The sequence below is a fragment of the Pseudonaja textilis genome, chromosome Z, assembly GCF_049901715.1.
Source record: "Pseudonaja textilis isolate UNSWEBS1 chromosome Z, rPseTex1.2, whole genome shotgun sequence".
In the NCBI taxonomy this organism is placed as follows: Eukaryota; Metazoa; Chordata; class Lepidosauria; order Squamata; family Elapidae; genus Pseudonaja; species Pseudonaja textilis.
This window is the reverse complement of record NC_142008.1, coordinates 129,651,377-129,663,304: the sequence shown is the minus strand read 5'-3', so window position 1 is coordinate 129,663,304 and position 11,928 is coordinate 129,651,377. Positions and strand designations below refer to the sequence as shown.

At 41.4% G+C, this 11,928-nt stretch overlaps 1 protein-coding gene across 6 annotated transcripts; it reads left to right on the top strand.

Annotated features, from left to right (window-relative positions):
- The first annotated feature begins 908 nt into the window (after positions 1-908).
- On the top strand, positions 909-6,115 carry LOC113443561 (dual specificity protein phosphatase 14-like). 6 transcript variants are annotated; one of them, XR_015740430.1, is made up of 2 exons: positions 909-984; positions 2,698-2,834. XR_015740430.1 is itself a non-coding variant. In XM_087918300.1 (2 exons), exon 2 carries the CDS (start codon positions 5,287-5,289, stop codon positions 5,926-5,928), a length of 642 nt encoding a protein of 213 aa, XP_087774426.1. In that variant the 5' UTR covers positions 929-984; positions 5,282-5,286; the 3' UTR covers positions 5,929-6,115. The 6 variants fall into 6 exon arrangements, 4 of the variants coding, with proteins under 4 accessions (XP_087774426.1, XP_026567664.1, XP_087774424.1 ...); XR_015740431.1 differs by having other exon boundaries at positions 911-984; positions 2,713-2,850; XM_087918300.1 differs by lacking the exon at positions 2,698-2,834 and adding an exon at positions 5,282-6,115 and having other exon boundaries at positions 929-984.
- Positions 6,116-11,928: the final 5,813 nt, after the last annotated feature.

Here is an 11,928-nt window from a genome sequence, read left to right as displayed (position 1 = left end):
AAGGGAGATTCCCCACTTTTCTTCATCCCTGAGGATGCAAAGCTGAAACATCACACTACAAAACAAGGTTGTCTACTGTATTCACATATTGTAGTAAACCATTATGTGGTTTGTCTGGATTCAATTGAGCATCTTGTATATGTCTATACTTTATTGATTTATTGACAAAACCAAAATTCACACTATCCAAATATATTCTATTTCAGCATCAACTTAAAAAGACAGCCTCCCCCTCCCCTTTGTAATTATCCTATCCTTATGAGTCCTCATTTTAATACTTCTCATTATATTCTCTGAAATACAATACTGGTACTTTAGAGTCTAGATCACCCATTGCATTAAATAAATAATTCTTTGTACCTATGGGGAATCAATTTATTCAGTTTTACTCCAGCAACATCTTTAGCCTTTATGTGGCACACATTTTACATATTTGTAAGGAGGCGTTTATCCAGATAAATACAGTAGCAATCTCTAATTTTTTTAGGGGAGTATACCTATATCTGTAAAATACAGTAAATTTTTGTCCATGTAAGACAGTGAGAGGAAAGAAGTGCTGTGCCGAATCATGCTTTCAGTAGTAAGCAAAAAAAACAAACCCATCTTAATTGCTAATATGATATATGACTTTGTAGTTGTGCTCATGAAAACTCACCAGACAAATTTTAAGATTTTTGAAAGGAAAACAAAAAATGCTGCCAAACTATTCTGACTGACCATACAGTATTTCTATTTATTGATAGAACTGCAATAAGAATAGCTCAGCTGCAGCTGCTTTTGGAGTTTAAGGTTATTTTCATAGTAATTACAAAGTTTATTCAGAGAAGGTGGAGCTTAGAGACAGAAATCAAGCAGAACATACTGTAAATAAGAAATCCACACAAGAACTAGTTAACTATCTGAGGTCTAGCTTCCTGTTTCCTGTAAAGACAGCACGATATTTGCCTCTTCCAAGCCCACCGGCAGGGGATAGAAAGCTATCTGGTAAACTGCCTCTAAACATAAAGGTTCTAGTAAATTGTAATATTTTACTTGCAAAAAGTATATGAATTTATGGCTTGTGACAAGATAAAAGTTTAGGGCTTAGAATTATTGAATTCCCCCCTCCTCTGTTCAATATCTTTTTAAAGATAGGTAGTTCTTACCATTGCTGTAGATAAATGTTTCTCAACTGTGGCAATTTAAGGTGGGTGAACTTCAACTCCCAGAATTCCCAAGCCTGCTCTAGGTCATACATTATTTATAGTATACGTAGTAGTTAAGGCAGCGTTTTTTAGTCTTGGTAGCTTGAGGATATGTGGACTTCAACTCCCAAAATTCCCTTGCAAGGTTACTTCCCATTGTAGCTTACAATCCTGTGATTTTCCTTCCAATGATTAGTTGTTATTATTTAGAAATGATTTCTACATTTATCCATTTCGAGCCTTACACTCTAGACCCCTTTTCTTTTCACTCCCATTGCATACGAGCTGGGAATTATGGGAGCTGAAATCCCAACTAGCCGGAAAGCATTGAGTTGGGAAGGGCCTCTTAGATAGTGTTGGTGTTAGATTGGTTCACCCCTCCCCCAGGGCAGCGGTTTTCAACTTAGCAACTTGCAGGTTTCAACTCCCAGAATTCCCCAGTCAAGGATTCTGGGAGTTGAAGTCCATATATCTTCAAGTTGCCAAGGCTGAAGAGCACTGCTCCAAGGGGTGCAATCCGGTACCTTTAGATTGACTCATAACTGTTCATTTACACTTTCCTGGTGTGAGGTATGTGGGAACAAGAAGGGAGAGGCGGGTGGGTGATCGCTGCCAGGGCAGGGGAACAAAAGAGAAGCTTCGTGTGTGTGTGTGTGTGTGTGTGTGTGTGTGTGTGTGTGTGTGTGTGTGTGTGCGTGCGCGAGCGCGAGTGTGTTTGTGAGCGCCCCCAAAGGAGACCCCACAGAAACTACATTCAGTCGACAACCTGCTTCCTGGGGGATGCCCTCCCCCGAATCGTGGTTTCTTTACTTTGGGGAATTCGCACAAAGTGCTGGCCTAAAACGTGGCTGGCGTTGCAAAGCTAAGGATCCATTCAGTGTTGTCCATCCTGCCAGTAGTTGCTTGCGCAGGGGAGCTGCGGCAGGACTGCAGTCTGGGAAAAGCCCTACCTGCAGAAAATCAATTGCAGAGGGCTGGATGGGAGACCTCCCCACCTCCCGTTCCTTTAATCTTTCGGGTATTTCCTGTTGTTCCAGATTAAAACCCAGGTTTTTTTTTTCCTCCTTTAGGTTTTGGGCTATTTTCTTTCGTTCGTGTTTTTTTTTTTTTTTTGCTGCCGAGGAGGCGGAGAATCTGGGCCGGAAGCCGAGGAGGGAGGGGGAAAATCCGTGGGCCTTTTTCAGTCACGCCTGCGCGGTCGCCTCCTCCTCCTCCTCCGCCTCCACGAGCTCCGTCTTGTGTCACGGGCGCTGACGACAGCGGCCTCCTCCGCATCCTGTCGCTATGGCAACCTTTTTGTTGCCTCCAACGCTCGAGTGGTCCAGCCGAGGAGGGGGGCAGCAAGGGCGGTATATAGACAAGGCTTGGGCGGGGGGGGGGAATCAGGGAAGGAAACTCCAGTTCCCCACCCAGAAAAGGGGAAGGCTGGAAAAATCCTGCGGGAAGGAGAGGAACTGAACCAGGAGGACAGAAGCAAAGAGATTTATTATATTGATTAATGTAAATTGTACAGACGCTGCTTTTACAGAGTGGGCTACTTGGAAGGAGGAGAGGAGGAAGAAAAGGCAAACCCATCTGGAAAAGGAGAAATCCTCAGCCTTCTTCCCCAAGGGAGAGAGCAGATTTCTTGACAAAGAAGAGTTGGGGGAACTGTCCTGAAAGTCTTTGTTGAAAAACACACTGTCTGGTAATGTTTTCCATCTTTCTTTTACAAAACTGGGCACTGAGGATTAACAAGTTGGCATTGCAATTTTTGTAAATTCAGAAATAGTTATTTCTCAGGTGGGGCCTTGGCGAGGAGAAGGGGATATGAGGAGAAATGAGGAATTGAATATTTGGGAGTGGGATGGCCTTTGAGACTGAAGAACATCCAATGAAGGAATTGGGGTGTGTGTGAGACTGAGCTGCCCATAAATGCAGAGAGGGGCACATGCTTATAGATAGATAGATAGATAGATAGATAGATAGATAGATAGATAGATAGATAGATAGATAGATAGATAGATAGATAGATAGATAGATAGATTATATAAGTTTAATAAATACATTGTGATTAGTTGAGGTGGGGAGCAACTTGTTTTAAAATTGTGGCCCAAGTATAATAGCTACCATGCCATTACAAGACTTGTGGCCACGTTCTGTACAAAATATGAGCAGAGAATTTGCTCAGTTGCTCTTAGAGACCATGTCAGTAGCACAACTCAGCTAAATCTTGAGTAGATGGGTTCTGAAGGAAGGAGAATTGAAGATGAAGCATTATTTAAGGATTGCTAAAAAGAGTTCAGAACTGAAGCCAGATATGGTGTGCTTTGAGAGGGATGGAAAGGGAATTGTGACAGGGGAAAATGTCAAAATGGAGTGAGAATGACTGCTCAAAAAGTTATGGTAAACAAAGGAGATGGATTTTGGCAAGCCTCTGCTGAGGTGAGTGTGTTCTCAAACTAGAGCACAAAGCTTAAGGAGATGGGAAGTTGACATTGGTCAAGCTTAAATTTATTTTATTTCTTATAATGTTTATCATTTGCTCAACATTGCAGGGATAGCTGTATGTAGGGAAATCATGTATAATTCAGGGGTTAAAATCAAGCATATATCTACAAGTGAGTACAGTTTGCATCTTTTAAAGTTTGAAAACTAGGTGATTCAGCATCATACACATGTATCTGTGGGGGAAAAGTTTGAAACCAGGAGGTTTTGAGGGAAATAGAAAATGAAAGAATAAAGTAGCTAGCAGCTAAAATCAGAATACCCAATGAGTTTCTGCAGATGAAACTAGGAGGCAAAACTAGATAGGGAAAACAACATAAGTAAAATTAGAAATGGTCATTTTAGAACCAGCATATTTATTAGGTCACCCTTATTTCACTCCAAATGCAAGCATACCTGAATTGAAAAGAGGAGACTATTTTTCAGAATTTGGACTATGGGATTATGATACAATATACAAGTTTCAAGGTAAATGAGAGGACAAATAGGCTTGCTACACTATATCCTATTCTTTTATATAAAGAACTCTACTATCGTCATATTCTTAAACCTGCAATTCTATCCTGAAAAACCTTGGGACATTCAGAGACATCATCTGTATCCCATCAACACACCAGATAGCAATAGAAATCCCGATCTTCCTTTTAGGAAAGGAAGGGGTTGTTTTTTGTTTTTGTTTAGTTTAGATCCTTAGTTAACAACTGGGGTAGGGAAGCAGAACCTATGGGAAACAGCGAATGCAAACTCGACTTTTTTTCTCCTGGTAAAAGGTGAGGAGAACCTACGATACCAAAACTGCCTCTCTCCCTTTGCACCAATCTTGAGGGAATATGAGTCACAATTTAGCACCAGAACTTTCCCCACCCTAATTTTTGAGCCCGTGGCTGTGGTGGTGACAGAGGGTGGGGTGAGAGAAGTGATTGAGAAATGCGCATTAACAATCCAGGCTGGGGCGAATCTAGGAATAGTAGAGAATCCACTTCCCCTTTAAGAGGCTGTCTTCTCCCTCCCCCATTCCTCCATTCCCCCATCATCTCCATCATCCCCCACCCTCCTGCGCATTATTCCTGCAGCATCATAGTTTCTAGTTCCTTCCTCCCCTCCCTGTCTAGCCTAAGAAGCAGGGGTCCCCTCTGGATGTCAACAGCTTCTGGAGAGCTTCAGAGGAATGATTGAGGTAGGATATGGGAAACTATTTAGCTTTGCAGAGAAGTAGAACTTGCTGATGTTTGGGATGACATCTTATTTCAGGCCTTCGTGTACTTATTCCTGCCTGTTCTTTCTCCCTCCATTCCTTCTATTCCAATGCCAGTTTTGTCCTGCTTCATCACATCGTTTGGGCTGCAGCTGATTCATCCATTGATTTTGTTGGCTCCAAAATCTATTTCTAACTCTCTCTTCTTCCTCATTTCGTATCTCTACAGGTCCCATGTTCCTCTCTTACAACGAAATAATTTGTTATAGTAAAAAAAGAAACTTTGCACTTGTGGGGCAGGTCAAGTTTAAGACACGAGAAATCAGAATATTAACCTTTAATTGTTAAAGTGTACCAATTCTTAAGACTTTGCTTCTTTTCTCTCACTCTCTTTCCTCCCCACCCCACCCCTTAGCTGTTATGTATGCTGAACCATCCACCATGAATTTCCGGAACCATGGGTTCTTTCGCCGTTCTCCACCCACTTCAGTGGCAAAGCCATCTCCTGTTGCTGGGAACACATTGTCGGTCTTAGGAGGCATTGCTCAAATCTCTCCTTGTCTCTATCTTTGCTCTGGCAATGCTGCATCGAATAGACACATGGTGTATTCCCGGGCAGTGACCTGTGTAGTAAATGCTACCATGGAAATCCCCAATGCCAACTGGCCAGATATTGACTATGTAAAGGTGCCTGTTCCGGACCTCCCTCACGCTCCACTGTCTTTGTACTTTGACTCCGTGGCTGATAGGATACACCAGACAGGGAAGAAGAATGGAAGAACTCTAGTCCACTGCGTGGCAGGTGTCAGCCGGTCTGCCTCCCTCTGTATTGCTTACCTAATGAAATATCATCGGTTGAGCCTTTTGGATGCTCATGAGTGGGTGAAGAGCAGGCGACCGGTTGTAAGGCCCAATGTAGGTTTCTGGAGACAGCTCATTGAATATGAACGCAAGCTGTTTGGCAAGAACACCGTCAAGATGGTGCCTTCACCCATTGGGTTGGTTCCAGATGTCTATGAAAAGGAGACCCGTGGGCTGGTCCCCTTGTGGAATTTGAGATAAAGATTATCATTGAAATGGGCTGTGGGCCACCTTAACATAGAATGAAAAAGTTCCACCTTATTCGGATGTTTAACAGGACTGTTCAATGTGGTGGATCTTAATAAGAAATTCTGTTTAATGGTAGTCTTTTTCTAAGATCTTGCAATATGAGTACAGTAGATCATGGAAAAGAAATGAGTTGTTTGAACTTTTCAGTGTGATAAGACAATGTTGTTTGTTATCATCCTATCAAACATTGCTAAGAATCTGTATCTTGCTTACCGTCTGAGATGAGAAATGGTTAAACACAAACGTACAGGCAGTAAAGATTATTGTACTATCACAGATTCCAAGGTCTTGCTACATTAATCTTTGCATAGTAAGGAGAAATATATTTCCCCTTTCCTCCCCCTTCTGCTTCAAGAGTTTCAGAAATCCTTCCTTGGGGTTGCTTTAACTTGAATAAGCACAATACACTTTCATTTCTGGAATGTTAAGCCCTAAGGCGATGTGAATTAAAACAATGATTCATCCAAAGATTCAGGATTTTGAGGAATGCACCTAAACTAAACAGCAATAGCCAAGAAGCTGAGGATGACACAACTATCACCAATAGGAATAAGATGTCAAATCTACAAGGGAATGTTATTTCATACATACATTCACTAAGCAGGTTGCAACTTGGCCAAGGTATTCCACTCTTGTGGGGAAGATAGGAGTTTTTGAATATTGGCTCAGGTTAACTCCAACAGGGTGATATAATTGGATAGGGGTTGAAGAACAAATATGCCAATCAAGCCTTCTTCATACCCCTTGTTAAGATTCAAAAGTATGTATCAGGGAAGTTTTTTCAACACACTGCACCTTAAAAAAGTGAAAAAGAGAACATCTTGAAAGTTAACACTTTCAGTCAGGCTAGAAGTACGACTTCAAAAATGTTTAAAACTACATAGTGAACAAGTAATAGTCATAATTTGGTGTCAGCAAGCAGTCCTGTAGTTTTGATTATGTGATTTGTAGTATTTTGTAACAGGATTCCTAAGTAAAGCCTTTTTAATAATATAAATAGGAAGGTGTATCCAGAACTGAGTGAATATCGAGGTCTAAGTGTGGCACTGTGTTTCTTAACTTTGGCAGGTTTAAGATATGTTGACTTCAATTCCCAGAATTCCCCATCCAGTATGCCTGGCTGGGGATTCTGGGAGTTGAAGTACACACATCTTAAACCTGCCAAAGTTGAGAAACACTAGTCGAGGTATCAGATAGGTGGGGTGTCAAACCAGTCACCATATCAAAATGGTTTAAATTAATTATTGAAGCATGGGTTTGGACAATACATCCATAATAATTATAAGAAGATGTAATAAAAATGGGGAAAGAATGAATCTAATTCCCTTTAGATATGTGGGAATGGTAACTCCCAACTTTTGTAGTCAGTGTATCCTTGATCAGTTGTCATTCCAGCATACTGAGAGGGAGAACAATGTTTAAAGAAAGCTGTCTTAGAACTCTATTAGGAACAAATTCTGGAGTAAGATGTCATCCTAAATGGAAGAGGTCCAGAAGAGTTTCTGCATAAACATCACACAAGCATAGTCAAATCTATAACCAACACGTGGGTCTATGTTTATGAAAGGAACGGCTTAGCAGCATTTCCTAACTATTCTTCTGTCCAGAACAAAGGTAATTCATTCCCATCTAAGATTGTTTGATTATATTGACTTTCAATACAATTGCTAACTGGGTGTTTAACTAAACAGTAACTTAAGTTTTATATGGGAGTTGAAGTCCACATTTTTGCTGAGATTGAGAAACATTGTTCATCTAAGCAAGCAATTCAGAAATCTATTTCATTTATGTAGATAGAAAATAGTCACTTCCCACATTTACAAACTGAAAGGACAGTACGTTTTTTGGAAGCAAAGTTGTCTTTCTTACAGATCTTATTTTTTAATGGATATGTAACAACTTGGGTATCTGCCATGAAAAATGTCTCATATTTTGGCATTTTACATGGGAACGAGGATATGATAATACAGGGATGACTTTTTTTGTCAGGAAGAAAACTCAGATGGATTATTTTAACTTTTCATTTGTACATGGTTCTAGCACTTCCTGCTCTGTAATTATTAATGCCTCTAAATTTGTCTAGAGAAAGACAATTGCATATATATGCGCACAGTTTTGCATAAATCTAAAATGGCTAGAAGTGATCCACCTCCTTATCAATCAGAAGGAAACATAAATCTCCCCAAATTGCAATCTCCCTCCCACTCTCAATATTTGCTTCATTTTATCAGGGTTCAGAGACTAGATAGGGTCAGATCTTTGTAATATTTAGATAGAAATCATTATTGGTATCTTAGACTCCAGGAAGTCAACAAAAGACAAGCTCAACTCGAAGGAGCATTTTTAATCTCCCAAAATGCTCAAATCTGAATGGGTGATAAAAACCTTTCAAAGACTGAATATGACATTAGCAGAATTGTACAGGTGTTCAGAGCATACCTTCCTTGCAAAGTAACTTTTGGGTAGCACTTCAAGAGGCTTCCAAGAAAGAATTTGTTCCAGGGTTTTACACACAAGCTGGTCTTCCTTTCAAATGGTAAATGTGTGTATATAATAAGTTCTCTAAGGCGCTGCATCTTAGCCTTGGCCACTTGAAGATGTGCGGGCTTCAATTCCCAGAATTTTGGGATTTGAAGTCCACACATTTTCAAGTCTCCATGGTTGTGAAACATTAATCTAAGGTCTCTCTATACATTGTACATAGAAAAGAGCTATGTCAATATAAAAAGTTCTGATGTCTTTTGACTTCAGTGGCAAAAAGGTCTATATAAAAATAAAAAAGTGAACCAGTAGTTTCTTGCAGCATTATTATCAGTTTTATGGTGGGTGTATATGTTTTAATTTAATACATTTATATAGGATATATAAATGAACGGTTACAGGAACAGGGCATGGCTAGTGTGGTGAAGAGAAGGGGCCAGGGAGGACATGAGAGAAGTGTTCCAATATTTGAGGGGCTGCCACAGAGAGGAAGGGGTCAAGTTATTTTCCAAAGCACCTGGAGGCCAGACAAGGAATGATGGATGGAAGCTGAACAAGGAGAGATTCAACCTGGAAGTAAGGAGAAATTTTCTGACAGTGAGAGCAATCAACTAATGGAACAGTTGCCTTCGGAAATTGTGGGAGCCACATCACTGGAAGCTTTCAAGAACATCTGTCAGAAATGGTGTAGGGTCTCCCGCTTGGGTGGGGAGTTGGATTAGATCAGTGATGGCTAACCTTTTTGTTGTTGCGTGCTGAAAATGTGCATGCGCACAAATGCCCGCATCCATAATACAATGCATGTGACCACCCCATGCTCCCCACGCCCCCTGCGCATGCATGTGTGACCCCTCCTGTGTGCACCCCACATTGCCCTGCATGCGCCCTGCACCCCTGCACATGCACGCACATCTCCCGCATGCACCCCGCTCCCCACTCTTGCGCAACAGGCACCCGACAATCAGCTGGCTGGTGGGAGGCGGGTGCACATGCACTGTGGAACTGAGCTGGGTCGACAGCTCGCGTGCCAGCAGAGATGGCTCTGTGTTCCACTTCCAGCAGGCTTGCCATAGGTTCGCCATCATGGGACTAGATGATCTGTAAGGTCCCTTCCAACTATCTGTTAAACAGATATAGACAATGGGTACCTCTCAAGGCAGATAAGCTCTTTGTGCAGAAAGTTCCAGATTTAATCCTTGATAGCTTGTTATCTCTTCCTGTGATTGTGGGTAGTCAGAATATATTCACAACACTGGATCACCAGTACTCTGAATGAGGAATAGAAAGCGATCTTAAGGAAAGTGATGTTAGAATCATCAGAATTAAATAGACTGGGACTAGCATACTGTGCCAGGTACTTTTAGTCAAGAAACTCAAGTCTCCCACCCCACCTGAACTCTTGATGGGTACGGGTAGCTCTTGACTTACAATCATCCATTTAGTGACAAAGGTTACAACAGTGCTGAAAAAAATGACTTACGACCCAATCTGCTCACCTACGACTTGAAGCATCCCTATAGATTAGAATTTGTGCAATTGCAAACTGGCGTGGATTTACAATGGTTGGAGTATCCCAGGGTTATTTGATTGCCATTTGAGACCTTCTCAGCTGGCTTCTGATTGGCACACTTAACGTGGGGAAGCCAATTCGTTTAACAATTGCATGATGCACTTAACAATTGCAGGGATTGTCTTAACCACCATGGCAAAAAAAGGTAAATTTAGTTGCAACTCACTTAATAACCACCTTGGCTAGCAATGGAAATTCTGGTTCCAACTGCAATAATAAATCAAGGACCACCTGTACACGCTATCTTTCAGACCTAATTGAAACTGGTTAAGAATTGCCACACTCTTCTTCCTCTCTAAATATTGAAATTGTTAAATAGAATCTGAATTAGCAAGGCCTAAATTGTTCCAGCCAGACCCCTAGAGATATCTCGATATGTAGAGATATAACATGCATGCACCTAACAAAGTGGGAGCCATTTTCCTGTATGCAAACTTTTTAAAATTGGGACCATTAAGATGTGTGGACTTCAGTTCCCAGAATTCCCTAGCCAGTATGCTAATTCCATGCTATCCAATAGATAGGAGATCCCCACCCAGTTCCTTCTGATCATGTTTATTGATGCTATGTTGCAACAGGGAGATGGGACTGTGGAATTGTGCACTAAGAAAATGGCAGTTACTGAGAAGACCATGTAAGTTCCATTTCCCATGTTAGACAGCTTGTTGCATTAAACTTAGCAACTGAGTCTATTTAAAATAACCTATAGCAAGGCAGCCATTCTAAAGAGAGAGATTTGTTTGTTATACTAAAAATGATGCTGAATTAATCAGCAAATAGATTATACAGGTGAAACTCAAAAAAATAGAATATCATGTAAAAGTTCATTTATTTCAGTAATGCAACTTAAAAGGTGAACCTAATATATGAGATAAGACTCATAACATGCAAAGCAAGATAGTTCAAGCTGTGATGTGTCATAATTGAGATGATTATGGCTTACAGCTCATGAAAACCCCAAATCCACAATCTCAGAAAATTAGAATATTGTGAAAAGGTTCAATATTCTAGGCTCAAAGTGTCTAGGCTCAATCAGCTAATTAAGCCATAACACCTGCAAAGGGTTCCTGAGCTTTTAAATGGTGTCTCAGTCTGGTTCAGTAGGAAGCACAATCATGGGAAAGAGTGCTGACTTGACAGTTGTGCAGAAAACCATCATTGACACCCTCCATAAGGAGGGAAAGCCTCAAAAGGTAATTGCAAACGAAGTTGGATATTCCCAAAGTGCTGTATCAAATAGAAAGTTATGTGGAAGGGAAAAGTGTGGAAGAAAAAGGTGCACAAGCAGCAGGGATGACCGCAGCCTGGAGAGGATTGTCAGGAAAAGGCCATTCAAAAGTGTGGGGACTTTCACAAGGAGTGAACTGAGGCTGGAGTCAGTGCATCAAGAGCCACCACACACAGACGGATCCTGGACATGGGCTTCAAATGTCGTATTCCTCGTCAAGCCGCTCCTGAACAACAAACGTCAGAAGCGTCTTACTTGGGCTAGAGAAAAACAGAACTGGTCTGTTGCTCAGTGGTCCAAAGTCCTCTTTTCTGATGAGAGCAATTTTTGCATCTCATTTGGAAACCAAGGATCCAGGGTCTGGAGGAAGAAGGGAGAGGCACGCACTGCAAGATGCTTGAAGTCCAGTGTGACGTTTCCACAGTCTGTGTTGATTTGGGGAGCCATGTCATCTGCTGGTGTTGGTCCACTGTGCTTCATTAAGTCCAGGGTCAATGCAGCCATCTACCAGATTTTGGAGCACTTCATGCTTCCTTCTGCAGATGAGCTTTATGGGGATGCTGACCTCATTTTCCAGGACTTGGCACCTCCCCACACTGCCAAAAGCACCAAAAGCTGGTTCAATGACCGTGGGATTACTGTGCTTGATTGGCCAGCAAGCTCGCTTGACCTG

Excerpts from the sequence above, each read along its gene's own strand:
- LOC113443561 (XM_087918300.1), top strand. The coding sequence starts at position 5,287 with ATGTATGCTGAACCATCCACCATGAATTTCCGGAACCATGGGTTCTTT.